Source organism: Delphinus delphis, chromosome X, assembly GCF_949987515.2.
Source record: "Delphinus delphis chromosome X, mDelDel1.2, whole genome shotgun sequence".
In the NCBI taxonomy this organism is placed as follows: Eukaryota; Metazoa; Chordata; class Mammalia; order Artiodactyla; family Delphinidae; genus Delphinus; species Delphinus delphis.
In genome coordinates, this window is record NC_082704.1 from 126,302,990 (window position 1) to 126,321,264 (window position 18,275).

At 55.7% G+C, this 18,275-nt stretch overlaps 1 protein-coding gene across 3 annotated transcripts in view; it reads left to right on the forward strand.

Annotated features, from left to right (window-relative positions):
* The first annotated feature begins 3,828 nt into the window (after positions 1-3,828).
* Positions 3,829-18,275, forward strand: part of PPP2R3B (protein phosphatase 2 regulatory subunit B''beta) — a 52,545-nt gene continuing 38,098 nt past the window's right edge. Inside the window, exon 1 of one of the 3 annotated variants that reach the window (XM_060001877.1) lies at positions 3,829-4,639. In XM_060001877.1, coding sequence (XP_059857860.1) covers positions 4,307-4,639 — 333 coding nt within the window. In that variant the 5' untranslated portion in view covers positions 3,829-4,306. The remainder of the gene's footprint in view (positions 4,640-18,275) is intronic. The other 2 variants (XR_009517962.1, XM_060001876.1) reach the window with 2 other exon arrangements.

Here is an 18,275-nt window from a genome sequence, read left to right on the forward strand (position 1 = left end):
TTGTTAGTAAATTAAAAGACAAGGGATTGATAGAGGCGGGCGAGCTGATGTCATGAAGTTACAGCGGATCACAACCATTACAGCTGACAGCCGGACAAATACAACAAAAAATGGGGCAGAGTCAAAGGTCATTTAGAGGATGGGGTCCTGAGCCAGCATTTAGAACTGGGATGTTGAATCAAGACCATCAGTGGATGTCTGGAAAGTTTCGTTATAAATAGTACAAAACCATATGCACATACACAACTTCTGTAAAACTCTTTCTTGTGGATAAAAGGGCATATTATATGCATACTCCCCATTTTTTTCTTTTTAGTTTTTATTGGAGTATAGTTGATTTACAACGTTGTGTTAGTTTCAGGTGTACAGCAAAGTGAATCAGTTTTATATATACACTTTTTTTTTTCATATTCTTTTCCCATATAGGCCATGACAGAGTATTGAGTAGAGTTCCCTGTGCTCTACAGTAGGTTCTTATTAGTTATCTATTTGATGTATAGTACTGTGTGTATGTCAATCCCAATCTCCCAATTTATCCCTCCCCCCTCCAATCTTTAAAATTTTTTTTTTTTAGCATTTGAGATTTTTCAGTTCTCTTTAGTTTGCTTAGAACTGCTATGAATTCGTTTCATTTTCCCTCTTTTGTTCAACATTCTTATTCTTTGAAAGCTTATCAAAATGGGTGCTAACAAAAAAAAATTTTTTTTTAACTATCAGGTCCATATCGCATTTTACCTAAAATGCTACTACTTATATAGGAAACGTTCAATGGATTTCCCCCTCCTTTTTGTCCTGGCTGCAGGAAAACCTTAGCACATAAGGAATGCTGAAAAAATGTTCAAAGGCCATTTGATCCCTGGTTCTGTGTCTGGAAACCTTTCCCCGAAACCACTTTGCTTTCAATGGAGGGAAACTCGGGGGCACTGGGTCCGGGGTTTGTCTGAGTCCCACAAGTTAGAGGGTGCAGGGGTGAGCGAGGTTCACAGGAAGAAAATGGTTCCTCGACAATCAGGGAATGTGCAGTATTCCCGTAACGGGATGTGTCTGCCGGGGCTGCCCCACAGTGATGGGATGCACCAGCCACTTCCTCCACTTTCACATGGTCTGAAAGGAAGTCTTATCCAGCAAGAAACCAAGGCTGAAAAGGAAATCAGTCGGGAATAAAGCAAAGCAAATAAAGACAAGGAAGGGAAAAGACAGAGATGGAAAAGACACGCCAGTCAGAAAAGAGCCTCCACTGTACTTGATGGAACTCCCCATTAAGTACTTTGAGAGGAAGTCACGTGAAATCAAACACACGTACCCTCGTGGCTGTTCAGGAGTCCTTTCTCACGAGAAAGACAAAGACCAAAAAAAAAAAAAAGAAAGAAAGAGAGAGAGAGAGAGGGAGGGAGGGAGGGAGGAAGGAAGAGAGGAAGATGGAAGGAGAGAAAGAAAGGAAGAAAGGAAGGAGGGAAGAAAGAAGAAACTCAGGTGGAACAGCCGTGGCAGATATCAACTTGATCACTCCGACCTCTAGCTGCACAGAACACGTATATTTGGAGCTCAGGGTCAGCCGAGGACCAGTGAGACTGACCACATAGGACACTCTGTCCAGGGCGTCTTCATGCCTCACGCCTGAGTGTGCAATCAACCACCCGACCTGGGCTTTGGTGATAGGCAGGTGTGACTCAGAGCCACAGGGTGTTCTGAGCGCCTGCCTTTCCGAGCAGCTCCACCTGGGGCTGAAGCTGGTGTGTCCCACCGGCTTTGAGTTGATGGCCACAGAAGGGCCCTGGGCTCCCGTGGACGAAGGAAGGACTGCCCTCCCTCCCACTCCCCTGGATAAGCTCCGCCCTCCCACATGGGGAGCATGCGCAGTGCATGCCCTCCCACAGGGGGCCCTCTGGGATCTTCCTCTCCACTTGCACGCTGTCCACACACACCCCCACACCCCGCCCCACCGCCCTGAGACCTCCGCCACCCCTGGAAGGCGGATGCAGCCAGCAGTGCTTCCATTCCTGCCATCAGCAGAGTCCTGCCTCTGTTCAGGGGTGGGCGGTGCACATCCCAGGCCCCTCCGGCCTCTGCCCCGCCGTCCTCGGGCCACACAGCACCTCTCTGTCCTCTGCGGCAGGATCCACCGCACGGACTGAAGGAGGTTCTGTTTCCTTCCCGGAGTTTGTTGCTGTCCCGTTGGCAGACGCACAGACCTTTCTTTAGGCCCCGCCGAGCCCTGGCGTATAAAGCCGTCTTGTGCAGGGACTCAAAAAGACCATTCCCCCCACCCCCACCCAAAACCACGTGGATGAATGGCAGCTCGTTTACAGACCCCGAGTGAAAAGCACATTTGTTCTTGGACAAGATGTCTGTATGTGATAAACTCAGAGACGTGTATTAATATTTACTTCTCTCCAGAAGTCACAGCCTTAGCTTCTTAGCTAATGCACACAAGCATTAGCTTCCCAATGAATAGAAATAACCGCACAGAATTCCTGCATTATGGCCCTGTCCTGACACAGGATACTCGGATTTTTATCTTCAAGCCATATCAGTAAACAAAGGATATTGCATCCATCAAGCTCTCAGCCACTGCAGGCACCCTGGACTGTGCACCCTGGGGGGACTCAGGATGGAGAAAAGCAGAATACTGGTCCCAGATAGCTACGGTGCATATCAAAAGAGTGATTTCCTATCTTTAGCATCTTCCCATCCATAGAAAAGTGCTAAATTCATTAACTTGAGATGTCTGTTTTTCTTTCATTAACAGTAACCTTCCAACTATCTTATTTTTTGTTGCAAAAAAGGCCTCTGTACTCTGGCTCCTCCCTGACCTCTTGGAAGAAGTCCCTCAGAGCCATCTGAGAGGCTACCTCCCTGGCTTAAGTCCTCAGCAAGTCCACGGAATAAAACATAATTCTCAACTCTTAGGCTGTGCATTTTTCTTCAGTCAACAAACACAAATGAAGTTTGAAATCATTGTAGGCACAAACTAAAACCATAGTTTAAGAGTTATTTAGTGAGTCTAGCTATATTTATACTCCTGAGAAATAGGAGAGCCCAGCTCATAAGACCTCGAAATTACCTCCTGAAAGAGAGCAAACCCAAGTGAAACCTCATAATGTTAAGAGAAAAAAAAACTTAGAAAAGAAAAAAGAAATCAAGGCATTAAAAAAAAAGAGGTGCACGTGTGCTGTGTGGATGATTTATCGACACTATTAAAAGGGTAAACTGAAATAAGCTAGTCATGGGGCCAAAGTCATTTAAGTAATTACTTGCACTTCCATCAAAATAAACTTATTATTTTTGCAATTACAAAAGCAATTCATTCTCAGCCTGAAAGGCCAGCTTTAAAGCAGCTGCACGCCTCCAACCCGTCACTATCATTTAACAAATTTAAGGCAACCGCGACCATTGCGGTCTGAAGGGGCCCCGTTTTATCTAAAATCTGCATTTCCCCGCAACCGCCGCCAGGCCCGCCTCCCGCTCGCTCCCGCGGTCGGCGGGCACGCATTGCGCATACTCCTCCCCTGTACCGCGCCCTCTCCGCGCACAATGTCCGGCCTCCGACTAGCTCCCGGCGGGCACGCACTGCTCATGCTCCACCGACGGGCCTCCCGAGCGCCGCCACTACAGGCATGCACTGCGAATGCCCAACAGACCGGCCAACTAACCCCGCCCATCCCGGCGAGATGGCACCGCGCATGCTTGCACTTCCGCGGACAAAAGGGCACGTCGCTGGTGCGGGCCGCACCCCAAGAAAGCCTAAAAGCTGAAAGACATGGGGTGGGGTGCCCGCCATCCCCCGCCCCCGTCCCCACTCCAGCTCCTGAGCGCTGTCCAGCCCACTGAAACGCCCCGGCACAGCCACGGCTGGAGTCGTGGGCGCCGACGGGCGACGCCGTGATGACGCCACGTGTCACGGTGACGCACGACATAGGCGACCTTCTTTGGGAGCGCAGCCGGCGCGCCCGTTTTGAAGCTGCCCTGAGCTGGGCGGGCCCCGCCGCGGTCCGGCCTTCCGCCTCCGCCGAGCCCCCGAGTCCGCGCAGCCCCTGGGCAGGGCGCCGCCCTACCCCTGACCCATGACCCCGGGCCAGCGACGCCCGCCGGGCAGTTGACTCCACACCGGACCCCGGGCCCGCGACGCCCGCCGGGCCGGCCGCCTTCACCCGGGACCACGGGTCCGGGACCCCCGTGGGGCTCGTCCCCTCTGGCGGCCGTCGCCTGCTACGCGGAGGTCCTTTCAGGCCGGACTTCGGTCCCGGCTCCAGGCACCTGTGCAGGAGGAAGGAGTCCCCCTGGAAGGTGGGTCCGAGCCCCGGAGATGCCGCCCGGCAAAGTCCTGCAGCCCGTCCTGAAGATGAAGGTGGACGAACTCTTCCTGTGCTGGCTCAGCGAGTCCAGCACGCAGGCAATGCTCCAAGACTGCTTGCAGAGGATCAAGATGCCCGGGGGACCCGTGGGGGTCGGGGGAGACGCAGGGCAGCCCGGGCCCCCGTTCGCAGCCCCGGCCCTTGCCTGCAGGCCGCGCGGGTTGGATAGCCCAGGGGCGCCCAGCCTGTCCCCGGCGTCCACCGCTCTCCCCCTGGGAGCCGCCTCTAGTGCCCGGAGTGGACCACCTGTTCGAGGGCCTCGTCGATCCGCAGGGACGAGAGTAGTAAGTTACTCTTCCTTCTAACGCCTGCGGAGGTAACTCGGGTCGCCTGACGTGTAGCTGAGGGTGGCTGAAGATGCTGGAGGAGGGTCAGGCATGAAAGCGCTTGCATGGCTAGTCTCTTCCCTCTGCAAAGTCTCGCACACAGAAAAATGTTGTCTTTGACACATTCCCAAGTTGGGCGTCATTCTGGGACAGCAGTATATTTAATTTTTACAAAAGGTGCTTTTTGATTTTTAATACTGTGTCGGTTAAAAGTAATAAAGCGTCTCCAGGTGTTACGGGAAGACGTATGGTTGGTGCATATCGTACCCCTAGCATACGCCTAAGCCTGAAGGAGTGTGACTGTTCCGTTGGGACTTGATGATAACATTGGAGTGTTTTCGGTTGAGCCCGCATCCATCCCATCAACAGCACTGAGCATATCAGGAGGAGGGACCTCCCCCATCACTTAGTCTGCTGGTTCCCAGCCACGAAGGGGAGGGTGAGAGGTGGATGTCAGTCCGGAAGGAACTCGTCTGGTTCCAAGTGATTGGAGGGTGTCTGACATGTTCTCACAGAGCAAGGATATTTTCCAGAAAGTGAGCCTCCAAGGAGGATGGGAGGTAGACCCAGAGGCAGCTTGGGAGACCCTGTAGAAACGCCCCGAAGGAGGCTTATTTGGATCTGCAGGAACGTGTGTCCTGGGACCCATCCCTGAGTCTGACCGTCTGCAGTCCCCCACTGACCTGCAGAACCACAGTGTTCCAGAAGGCCTGCCTGAGCCCCCATTGAACTGAGGAGGTGGGGACGTGAGGAGGGCCAGGGCTCAGCAAGATCTCTCTAGCAGTGACAGCCCCCTGCCCGTCCACCCTCAGGCACTCTTCCGCCCTGGGATCCCTCAGGCCTTCTGTGGGGAGCTCCCCACTTTGCCACTAAGTGTGCTCCGGTGACACAGCCTGGCGGACACCGCTGGAAGATGAATTCTTGTGTTTCGTGACCCCATGACTTGGTGTGAGTCCCCTTAGGTCTGGAGATGTCTACAAAAGGTCAGCTCGTGCAAGGAGGGTGACTTGGATGCATGTGAAGAGAATGTGTTTCTGCGCAGCAAGTAGGAAGTCACAGACCTATGGAAGTTAAGTTCTGTAGGCGTTCACAGCAGCGAGAGGCCATTCCTCTCCGTCTGGAGGGATGGGGCGTGGAGGAAGTGAGCTGTGGGACTAGGGGGTGCCCTGAATTGGGGGAGGGCGCCTGGGGGGGAGGGGACGTGGGGGGGTGGCTATGTTCCAAGTGTGAGGACCAGATGTTTATGCTCAGAGCCGCCGCACGGCAGGCTGCTGCATCTGGGCCGCGCCAGCCGGATTGGGATTGAGCCAGAAGCAGAGCTCAGGGCTGGGTAATCTCTCTGCCTCTGTGGCCGGCTGCTGGGCTTCCCGAGGGCAGCGACATGGCGGGAGTGGTGTTTCCCCAACCCCACGTTATCGCATTGCCCTGCGCTGCATGGGGCCGGCAGAGAGATGAGCTTCTGCCTGGAGGGGTGGGGCGTGGCCTCGGGGGCGTGGCCAGGATGGAAAGGGGGTGAATGAAAGGAAGTGCTGACGGAGGTGGGGTGAGACTGAAGACCCCTCCTCTGGCCTGTGGTTTTCATGACCAGATACAGCAAGTCAGCACGAGAAACCGGTTTTGAGGGAAAACAGAATGACTTTCTCTTAGTCGTCCCAAGAGTGTTCAAAAAGTGATGATGGACCTTGCCTGGTACTTGAAGGTGACTTTAAGCACATCTCGGTGTATTTGGAATTTATGGCGCGCTTCACTTGGATTTCGAGAAGCGAGTAACCCAAAAGGATGTTTCTCATTCGGACAAAATGATAAGAGCTCTTTTGCCCCAAGAAGTGGATAATTAATTTCAGAAAAACGTTCATACGTAAAGTGCTGTGAGGAAAGCTCTGAACCTTTTTTTCTTTAACAACTAATAGGAAGCAAGTAAGACTCACGTGAGGCCCTCACCCATGGGAGCGGTGGGGAGGAGGCTGGGTCCTGGCGCTCCCCGCAGAGCCCAGGACACCTCAGAGCCCTGGGAGTGACAGGCAACAATCCGCCCTCCCCCACCCTGGGGACCAGACGCCTGAGGTCAGGGGTCCCAGGGCCGCGCTCCCTCCAGGGGCTCCGGGGGAGGGTCCCTCCCGCCTCTTCCGGCTTCCGGGGGCTCCAGGCGTCCCTGGGCTCGTGGCCGCGTCCCTCCCGTCTCTGCCTCCGTCTTCCCGGGGCTTCTCCTCTGTGTCTGTGTCTCTCCTGTGTCTTAGAAGGACCCTGTCATTGGATGTAGCGCCACCCTCCTCCAGGAGGACCTCAGCTCAGATCTTTGACTTTATCCCATCTGCAAAGACCCTGGGCACTGTCCCTCCCCCTTCACTGCTGTGCCTCCTCTCCCCACTTGCCATCGCCATCGGAAGCGAAGGGCTCTGTTTTATCTCTCTGCCGCCTGCTGCGTCCCGGGTGCCTGGACACACTCAGACCTCCACGGTGGGTTTGCTGAGGGGTGCGCGTGTCGGCTGACCCCCCAGCCCAGCGGCAGCTGAGCCCCTCCCTGAGTGTGGAAGTAGAGGTGTCAGGGAAAGGGAGGGGCTTGTTCTTAACCCTTGATTTTTGAAAAGTCCAGTTTGTGGGGGGTTAGTTTACATACAGCGAATGGTGCCTATAGGTGTGCGGGACGGTCGTCACACTCACTCACGTGTGAACACGAGGAGCAGAGCGCTTCCTGCCCCCAGGGCCCCGTGCCCCTCGCCCCAGGCAGCCACTCCCGCTCCCAGGATCTGCGCAGCCTGCGCTTCCCTCTCCCTGCCGAGTAGGATCCTGTCGCGTGGATGGACCACAGCCTGATTGTCACTTCAGCACTGGGGGCCACTCGAGCTGTTTCTGTGTGTGCTTCTCATGAATGAAGCTGCTGAGAACCTCGTGTGGACAGGTGTTTGCGTCTCTCTCGGATGAATGACCTTGGAGTGGAATTGCTGGGCTGTGCGCTGTGTGTGTGTTTAACTTAAAAAACAGAACAAAACTGAAAAGCCTCCAAATCCCCTACACTGTTCTGAGGCAGGTGTCACGTCCCGTTTCCCCAGCCGTGCGTGCGGGTCCTCGTCCACGCCTCCCCGGCACTGGCTGTCCTTAGACTTCTACTTCAGCCGTCCCGGCGGGCGTGTTGTGTGTCATGGTTTTACCTGCATTTCCCTGTTTTCTGGTGACAGCGAGCATCTTTTCAGGACTTATCAGCCATTGTGCGCCGCCTGTCCAAATCTTCTGCCCATTTTGAAAACGGGGTATTTCTCTGTCGTTGAGTCGTAAGGGCTCTTTATGTGGAATCTGGATGCAGCTCCTTTATGAGACACGTTTCCACATATTTCTCTTCAGTCTGTGGCCTGTTTTGTCATTTGTTTAACATGTGTTTTGAAAGCAAAAGCTGTTACTTTTTTGATTCTTTCAATTTTATTCTTTTATGGTTCTTATTTATTACATCCAATCTACGAAATATGTGCCTATCCCAAGCTCTCAGGGTTATCTGCTCTTTTCCTTCTAAAAGCTTCCTGGTTTTCACTTTTGCATTTAAACTTCTGATCCGTTTCATAAGTTTCTGCGTGTGGTGTAAGATATCCAGGTACACAGCAGTTTTGAAATCTCTCCTTTTCCCATTGAGTTGCATTGTCTGAAATCAATTGGCCGTATGCGTCTGGGTCTATTTTCTCATCCCTAACCCACTGATCTGTGTTTGTGTTCTCACTCTGGGGCGCTTTGTAGACTAACATGTGGAAAGTGGGTGGTGTACGGCCAACTCTGTTCTTTTAAAACAGCTCTAGCTATGCTGACATTCGCATTTCCACCTAACATTGAGAATCAGCTTATGAACTTGTACAGAAAGGGCCTATTGGCATTTTGATCGGGATTGCATTGAATCTGTAGATCAGCTGGGTGTAACTGATGCCCCCGAACAGCTGAGTTTTCCAGCCCGTGAACTCTGGGTGTTTCTCCGTTTACTTACGTGCCCCATAGTTTCTCTCAGCAATGTTGTGTGCACACAGGTGTCACACCTCCTTGGTTAAATTTATTATCCATCTATTCAGATCTGTCTCTGCAGCTGTTTTGTAGTTTTGGGGGTATCCAGTTAACCGTTGATTCCCTCAGGGCATGTGACCATGCTCTAGGTTAGAAGTGCGTTCCTTGGAGACACGCTCGTGTGTATGTGCGGATGCGTGTACACACAGCAGTCGCGTGTGTTTACTTTGACGCATCCTTAGATTTTCCTGCAGATGTGTTGGAGACAGAAAGGGCCTGGAAGTCCTCGGAGCAGAAGGTCAGGATCCTGAGAGCGTTTCTGACGGGAGCCTTGAGTTTGCCCAGTGACCGTGACTTCACAGAGGGGCTGAGCTTGGCCACGTTCCATTCTGTGGATCTCTTAGTGAAGAACGATTTCTGGTTTTCGTAGTTGGCATCAACGAGAATCTTTGTGCAGGAAGGAGGGGAAATACTGAGAACTTTTTATCACTGGTCAGGAGTTTGCCACATTGAAGTGGCACGAAGCTAGACGCCCTCCGTTCTCTTCCTGACGAGTGGAACCAGGAGGTTTCTCAGGATCGTGGTGGGGTGTGTGTGAGTGCTCTTGTCCTGTCCCCTCGGGCCTCCCAAACAGGGCCCCGCGCCCGCAGCCTGCATGCGCCACCAACGGCGCCTCACTCTGGTACCCGGCGTCCACCGGGCGCTGCCTGGGCCGCCACAGACAGGGCTGCGTGAGGAGCCTGAGGGCCCTGAGATGCAGATTGGCCACAGCCCACCCCCAGCGATGGTGGGTATCGCCTCGCCCCCAAGTCCTCAGCTTCCCCAAAGCTGCCTGTGGGCCCCCCGTGGACCAGCTTCCCCAGGCCTTGTCCAGGCTGCTGGGTCGAAAGGGGCTGACTTGAGGCTCGGCCACTGGATGGCCACTGTGGCCACTGTGGCCCGGGGGGGACACTACATGGCCGAACCCAGTCCAGGGCAGCACCGGTTCAGTCCTGGCTTAGTCCTGGAGCCATGTTTGATTCCTTGCTCTGGGGTCCTGGTTCAACCTGGTCCATTCCTGGTTCAGGGCCCTTGTCTGGTCGGGTTCAGGAGGCCTGGTTCAGTCCTGGTTCAGAGGCTCTGGCTTAGTCTTGGTTCAGGGGCCCTGGTTCAGTGCTGGTTCAGGGGCCCTGGTTCAGTCCTGGTTCAGTTGCTTGTTCGGTCCTGGTCAGGAGACCTGGTTTAGACCTGGTTCAGGAGGCCTGGTTCAGTCCTGGTTCAGAGGCTCTGGCTGAGTCTTGGTTCAGGGGCCCTGGTTCAGTGCTGGTTCAGGGGCCCTGGTTCAGTGCTGGTTCAGGGGCCCTGGTTCAGTGCTGGTTCAGGGTTCCTGGTTCAGCCCTGGTTCAGGGTTCCTGGTTCAGTTGCTTGTCCAGTCCTGGTCAGGAGTCCTGGATCAGTTTTGGTTTAGGAGCCCTGGTTCAAGTTCTGGTTCAGGAGATCTGGCCCAGGGCTCTGGTTCAGCCCTGGTTTGGGCCCTGCTTCAGTGGTCCTGGCTGAGTCTTGTTTCAGTCCTGGTTCAGGAGGGTGCTGGAGTATCTCCATGGGTTCCCCATATAGCAGACCTTCAGCCTGGGTCTCTATTATCCCCAGGGCCCCGCAAAGGCAGAACACGTCCATCACGTTGCCCCATGTTGGATGGGACCTTTGAATGGGGCTTGTAGGGGGGCAGAATCAGGGCCCTCCCCACCCCAGAGGACTCACCCGCAGAGTCGCCGGTGGTGTGTGCCTGCAGGGGGAGTCCTCGTGGCGGCGCCTCAGAGCCCAGGGCCTCAGGAGCTGGGTTAGTGACTGTCTAGAGCAGAGCTGTGTACCACCCCTCACCCCTGTTTGTGACAGCATTGCCTAGGATTTGCACTTGTTTCTTTGTTTATTTTTGTTTTTACTTTACACTTGTTTCTTTGGAGCATTCATTTTCTCAGCACTCTAGGCAGTACTGTGCGGGTCTCAGGTCAGACTCAGCGGGTCTTTCAGAGCCTTGAAGGGCAGTTTGGGAACAGGTCCACAGCAGAGAGTGCTGTGGGAGCCTCTGTGAGTGTTGTGACCTGGTGACCTGCTTGGCGGAGCTGATGACATCCTTCAGGAGGGCCCTGGGGACGGATGGATGAAGAGACAGATGAGACGGCCTTTGGGACAGGTGGACCGTGGATGGGAGAGTCCTGAGGCTGGATGGATGTGTGGGTGTCCTGGGGACAGGTGGACAGGTGGAAGGGAGGCCCATGAAAACAGTTGCTGAGCCCTTTTCCAGAATTCCAGTTTCGGGGGCAGCGGTGGTGGTGGAATTTGTGTCTCTACCCCGTTCCAGGGTCTGCTGCTGGGAACCCCTGGGAGGACCCGTGCTCGGAGCAGTGGAGGCAGTCAGTCAGTGCAGGGGGTGGGGGTGCTCTGAGGAGGCACTTCGGACCCCGCAGCAGGGGCCCTGCCGTCTACACAGTCTTCACCTTGGCCCGGAAGCGGTGTCGCCACGGGAAGCGCGGCTGGAGGGGCCGGCGCGTGTGACTGCGGCGGGAGCTGGGCCCACGTGTGCGCGTGTGCATCACCTCCGGTCCGCATGGTTAGGACAGGACCGGGGGTGCCAGACCGCGTCGCATCGGCTCCCTGCGGGGAAGCTGCGGAGCAGGGGCTCTGGGCGCTCGGAGCCGCTGTACTCACACCACGGGCAGGCCTGCAGGGGGGCCACAGCGGAGGCGTCCGTGCTTTCGGAAATACGTCCGTGGTGTTCCCACGTGGGAACGTTTCTGTCCGAGTGACCCTGTGCCGTTTCTGGAGTCTGTGCTTTTCAGGATTAGGTGGAAGTTGAGCTGCCGGTGCCCCGAGACCAGCTGTCAGCACAGAGCCTGGGGGGGCCAGTGAGTGTGTCGGTCTGCGGCCACAGCACCACTGCTCACCCGACGGCCGCGTGCGCCACGTTTCTGGTTGTTGCAGTTGGGGGAGGGGCCCTGGCATCTGGGGTGGAGACCAGGGCTGCCCCCGCCACCCCCTGCCCCGCAGACAGTCGTTCACCCCGCCGTGCGCACAGCACCGAGGCCGAGGTCTGCTCGGGAGGCCCGCTGGCCGGTCCCTTCACGATGTCACCTCCTTGCCCCGGGCTGCAGTGTCCTGACAGCACAGAGCCAGCAGACCCTGTGGTGGGTCAGAGGTCAGACCCCGCTGTCATGGCTCCCTGTTTGCCTGCTCTTAACAGCGTGGTTAGGCTCGGGTGTCCAGGAAGGCGCTGTCCCACAGGAAGCCTGTCCACGCAAACGTGTTCCAGGGGTACGTTTGTGTGCTGAAGAACACTTCGTATCCCCACACGGGCTGTTGGTACGAACGTGTGTGTAATTAGACCGGGATGAAAGGAGGAGGTTTCGGGAGTGGCATGGATCAGTCTTCTGGGCAGAGTTTGCGTTTCAGGGGCCGGGTGCGACCGTTCTGGGTCCCCACCAGGGGAAGGCGGCAGGGTCCCCGTGGATGCTCCCCAACACCTGCCGGGGCCAGAGTGGTGGTTGTCTCGCATGGCGGGGGTCGGGGACAGCATTTGGGCCTGGGAACTGCTCCCGGGCTGTGCTGCGTGTCCTGCCAGCCTGACCACCCACCGTGCACCTCTTCATCCCCTGGAGCCACCTGCTTCCCGCTTCCCGACTGTCTGCGCTGCAGCCCTGGGGAGGTGATGCGGGGCCTTCCCTGCTCCTTGCCTCTTGCAGGTGCCCCATCAGTGGTCCTGGAAGAAGGAAGCACCTTTGCAAGGCCGTGCTGGAAGGGAGAGTGAGGACGCGTGGTGCACGGGTCCCTGAGGATCCCCGGGGCCCCAGGAGAAGGGACGCAGGGGGGCCCTGGAGGACGCTTGCTGGGGAGGATGGCAGAGCTCTGGGGGTGGCACCAGCACTCAGCTGGGCACCCGGGCGGGGGTCAGGGGCAACGGAACGGGGCTCCTCAGGATACAGAGGACAGGGGCTGAGGGGAGGGTCCGGGGGCTCACGAGGAGGTGGGTGCAGGGTCTCCATGAGGAGGTGGGGGGCAGCTGCTGGTCCTTGGACTTGCGGGGCTGCCTGTGGCAGACAGGGGTCCTCTCAGGCCTACAGCTGCAGGGCTCTGTTGGCGCCCTGGGTGGAGGTCCTGGACCTCCACCTCTATCTGCGTCTCCCTGGCTGTGACATGGGCTTCTCCAGCTGCCACAGAGCGGCTGGGAAGTGCCGTTCCCCATGTGTCATCTGCGTCTCCGCTGTGAAGCGGGGTGGCCTGGCGTCGGTAGCATCCTGTGCTGAAGGGTGCTGCAGGTCACCGGGCTGTGCAGAGGTGCGACAGACCGTCCAGGGCGGTGCTGTAGTGTCCCTCTGGCTGGCCGAGAGTGGATGGCTTAGTTTTGGAGATGCGGTGCCTTCCCATTTAGGGTTCCAAGGACGTTAATAGTTGTGCACAAACCCTCCCCCGCCTTAGCCACCCCCTGAGGCAGCCAGGGCGCGCAGCAACGTCCATGCAGTCCGAGGTCTCCTCTGCAACTGCAGGCAGACTTTTACCAGCTGCGTTCTCGTGTCCTTCATCCCATAAAGCTCACCGAGTTCAGGCGCGTGCTTCTGCACCTCGTCTCCTTGCTGAGCACTGCTCCCTGAGCGGGGGTGCCTCGTGTTGTGTCTGCTGGACCCTGGGCCTGTCCCGGGCTTTGAGCTCACGGGTACTCGTGCTGAGCACATTCGCCTGTGAGTCCTCGTGAGGACCGTGTCTCCACTCACCTTAGGGACAGGCCTAAGGAGGGATCGCTGGTTTTATGGCACCTGTGCATTTTGCTGTTTAAGAGCCTGTCAAATTGCCTTCCAAAGGGGCTGCGCGGTGGCTGTTCCTGCCCCATCCTGACCAGCCCTGGCTATCGCCAGGCCCCTGACCTGCCCCGCTCTGGAATGTGGGCCTCTGGGGGCACCTCTGCGGCTTTATCTGCATTTCCCTGGTGACGGTGATGTTGGGCTTTTTTGCTGAAGTGTCCATTCAGAGCCTCTACCATTTTCCGCACTGGGTTGTTGGTTTTCTCATTCAGTTGGTAAGTCCTGTGTGTATGCTGGATGCAACTCCTTTATCATGTACAGGATCTGCAAATTGTCTTCCTAGTGAATGACTTCTCTTATGTTCCATTTCTTCTACCTCTTTTATCAAGATATAATTGACACGCAGCACTTCATAAGTTTGTGTACAGCGTAATATTTAGACTCATGTAATCGTGAGATGCTGACCACGATAAGTATAGTTCGTTATCTCGTATAGATACAACATTAAAGATATATTAAAAAAAGATACCTTTTCTTTTGTTGTGCTGAGAACTCCTAGGAGTTACTCTTAACACCTCCCATATGTAGCAGTGCTAATTATTTTTACCGTGTTGTGCATTGCATCCCTAGTACACATGTATCCCCTAACTGGAAGTTTGTATCTTTTGACCTCCTCATTCAATTCCCTCCTCACACCCGCACTTCCTCTAGTAAGGAACCTGATCTCTTTTGCTATGAGTGTTTGTTTTGAAGTATGATTGACCTATAAAACTATGTTCTTGTTCTACAAGATAGTGATTTGGTATTTCTATACATTTCAATGAATCTAGTAATGATATGTCACCATACAAAGATGTTACATAGGGGCTTCCCTGGTGGCGCGGTGGTTGGGAGTCCGCCTGCCGATGCAGGGGACACGGATTCGTGCCCCGGTCCGGGAAGATCCCACATGCCACGGACCGGCTGGGCCCGTGAGCCATGGCCGCTGGGCCTGCGCATCCGGAGCCTGTGCTCTGCAACGGGAGAGGCCACAGCAGTGAGAGGCCCGCGTACCGCAAAAAAAAAAAGGAAAAAAAACAAAAAAGATGTTACATAATTACTGTTTCCCACACCGTACATTTATACCCCTGACTCATTTATTTTGCAACTGGAAGTCTGTATCTCAGTCTCCTTCACCTTCTCTTATATTCTTATTAGTGTTTTCTGAAGCAGAAAAGTTTTAAATTTTGACGAGGTCCAATTTATTACTTATTTGATGTTCCCAGAAGTATAGTCCATAATCTAAACAATCTTTGTCATACCCTGGGGCAGATAGGTGTTCTCCTGTGTCTTCTCTAGAACTTTTCCCAATTTCGCTTCTATGCTTGGACTTACGGTCTTGTTCAGGTTAATTTCTATGTGTGGTCTGAGGTAAGTTTCGAAGCGTGCTTTTTTGTACGTGATTACTCAATTGCTGCGGCGTCGCTTTCTGAAATGATTTCCCATTGAATTGTGCCGGCGCCTTTGCCGGAAGTCCCGTGTCCGCAGGTGTCTGGGTTGGTTCCTGGACCTTCTGTCCCGCGCCTGTGAGCACCTGTGTGCGTACTGCAGGTCGCCCGTGTTCTGGTGAGCTGAAACCAGCACCCTGCCCGCCCCGGTGCACGACTGTTGGGATGGCTTTTCTGGGTGCTTTTTGCTTCCGTAGACTTTTAGAATCATGGTGCCAAGTTCTACACAAAAAGGCCACGTGGTCTGCAGACCCTGTGGGGCAGTGGCCGCCCGGCAGTGCGGGTCACCCGCCATGGAGGCTCTCGTCCTTGTCCGCAGGGTTTCTGGCTGGGAGGGCGGGTCTTACGGTGCCTCCCCTAGACGAGTCGCTGGGGCGTTTGTTCCTTGTGGTGCTGCTGGGAGTGGAACTGTCTTCCCGTCACCTCCGCATGCCGACTTCCTACAGCCGTGCACTTGAGTCCCCACCCTGTGATGTCGCTGACCCGCTGATCAGTTCTGCGGTCAGTAGATGCTCGAGGACTCTGCACCGGGGTCATGCTGGCGTGAGGGACAGCTGTCCCGCGTCACCCCTCCCGGCCGGCGTGCCTGGGACTTTCCTTCCTGCCCGACACTTCAGCTGGGGTCTCGGGGCCTGGTCAGGGGTCAGCGCTGAGAGCGGAGGTGCTCGATTTGTCCCGGCTCAGCCAGAAAGCATCCCGTCTTCCTCAGGATGACATAGATACAGGTGTTTTCATAACGCCCTTCGCAGGTTGAGGAAGGTACCCTGTATGTTTAGTTGGTTGGGAACTGTTAACGTGAATGGGTGTTGAATCTTGTCCAATTCTTTATGATCACGTGATGTTTTCTCACTTGATCTGTGGGTGTTAACCAGCCTTGCTTCCTTGGATGAATCCACTGATCCCAGCTGATGATCTCGCACGTTGCTGGGCTCTGAGGGCTCCCATGTTGTGAGGTCAGTGTGTCTGTGGTCGGGGGACACCCGTCTCCCGTCTTCTGTGTGATGTCCTTGGCGGTGGTGTCAGGGGGATGCCGGCCTCCCAAGAGGAGCTGGCAGTGGTTACCCCTTGCTCTGTTTTCTGTAAGGGTGTTCAATATCGGTATCATTTCTTCCTAAAAATGCTCTGTAGGATCTAGGCAGGGGGTGAATCTGGTCTCCGTTCCCTTTTGTCTGGAAGCATACCTCCCTGGGTGTCGAGTCCCAGACCACAGCCCATTTGAACAAACGTCAGCTCCTTTCCGTCCTACAGACTACACGCTGTCGTCACAGAGCAGCGTAGAGATCAGCGTTGTCAGACAAGTCCAGAAACTTAAGAGCAGACTTCCAGAAAACTCCTTTGCCAGAGGGGAAGCACCATGAGCTGTCTGAGATCGCTCAGACCGCACGAGGAGGCTGGCACTAACTCGTCTCTAGCCGCCGCCGTCTGGGGGCCTCGTGTGCACGTGGCCTGGCCGCCTCTGGGCCTTTCAGGAGCCGGGGCAGGAGGTGGGCCAGTGCCGAGGTGACTCTGTAGCCGGGTTGCAGAGCTGATTGTCGGGATTCGTTATTTTATCTGCATCGACGCTAAATTGTGGACAGTACATCACGTCTTAGTTTTCCTGGCCAGCTTTTGGCTCCGAGCTCAGAGAATCATGGGATGAGCAACATGGGGAGGGGGTGCTGGTGGCAGGGATCAGCTGTTCTCTGCTGTCTCGGGGACTTCAGGCCTCCGCGGAGACCCGGGGCCTCAGGGGTGCCCGTGGCCTGCTGCCAGCCCCAGGGTCTGCACCGCCGGCGTTGGGCGCCGTCCATACCGGGCGTGGCTGAGAGGAGTTTTCACAGGTGTTTTGCCAGCGAGGGGCCGCCCCCAGCCCCCATGGCTCTTTCTGTTCCTCGTGACAGTGTCTCCAGCCTGGCTGGTGGCTCAGGTTCCGGAGCACCAGGGCCTGGGCTGAAGGAGGGGAAAGAGAGCCGGTGATGCTGTGTCTGCACGTGCTGAGCGCCCGCGTGGTTCTAGACGCTGCCTCGGTGGGTGTGCTGCTTTCAGAGCAGTGGCTGCGGGGGGCAGATGTTCCCCGTCTGTGGAGCGGCCCGGAGCCGCCAGTCCTGCACAGGGTCAGCTGCCTACCTGAGCCAGGCCCACTCCACCCCGTGGCCTGCGGCCTGTTTCCTCACCTGCTCCCTCTGTCCGGGGCTGTCCTGCAGGTGAGCCCTTGCTCTGGGGCAGAAACGTCACTGAAGGTTGCTGGGGGCCTCAGTCTCCCTCTCTCCTGAGCTACATTTGAGCGTTGGAGGAGCTATGGATTTTTCCCCAGTTTACCTAGAAGTGAAGAAATGAGTAAAATATTCCTTTTTTCTACTTGGATTAAATTTCTGGTTTGTAGCCAAATTGTAACCTACACATGAGGGGTCTTGGGGACTCTCTCGGCGTCGGTTTCATGCCCCCTCAGCACTGCAGTTGACGCACGTGTACCAGCATCGCTACAGAAACTTAAACAGAAAAGTTGAGAGCTGACTTGGAAAGGTAGAGTCTGTATGGTCGGGAGGCCCTGCGGGCAGGGCCTGCCCAGGTGTGTAGTTCCTGTGCTGCCCCACCTGCCCTTGTGCTCATCTCTCACGCTCAGTGCAGCAGCGCCGAGCTTTGCTGTGAAAACTCACCCCTGGGCTTAGCAGCCCCTGTGTTCTCGGCAGTCTGTGTTCCCCAGTCTGTGCCGGCACGGGACCTGCGGCCATCCCGTGGGCTGGTTGGCCAGGGCCAGGCACAGGGACAAGCCCAGGTCTGGGGCAGGACACATGCTCTGCCTTCCCCTGGGAGGAGCAGCATAGAAGGGGCCCCCAGTGGAGGACCTGGACAGTTTTTCAAGCTACAGGAGGAGCACCTCTTCCCTGGGGTTTGCAGGGGAGGGGGAACGAGAGTGAGCCTGCAGGTGTGGCTGTTCGTGGCAGAGACGTAGTGCGGAGTGACAGGGCTGCGCCTGGGTCCGGAAGTCTCCCTGAGCCACTGATGACCCGCTGCCGACACCGTGAAATCAGAAGTTTGTCCTGAACCTGGTCCCTGCCCGGGGTGTGGTATTGGGGGCCTTCCTGCGTGTTGTGTCCAGGTCTGGACAGGGCAGAACTTAGGCCCTGTGGCCCTACACCAGCTAGGCTGGTTCTGTGGCCACGTTGCGGGGCATACACTGCCCCGTCTGCGTGTCTGGAGAACCAGAGGGGTCGCCAGCCAACCTCTGAATCTTTGAGGATGTTCTGGGAATGGGAAGAAGGACAAAATAGGGTAAAGAGATGGGAAAGAGGCAGAGGGGAAGGACAGGAGAGAGGGCAGCCCCCTGAACAGGAGTTTGAAGAGGAATTTGGGGCGGGGTGTTGGTGCAAATGAAAG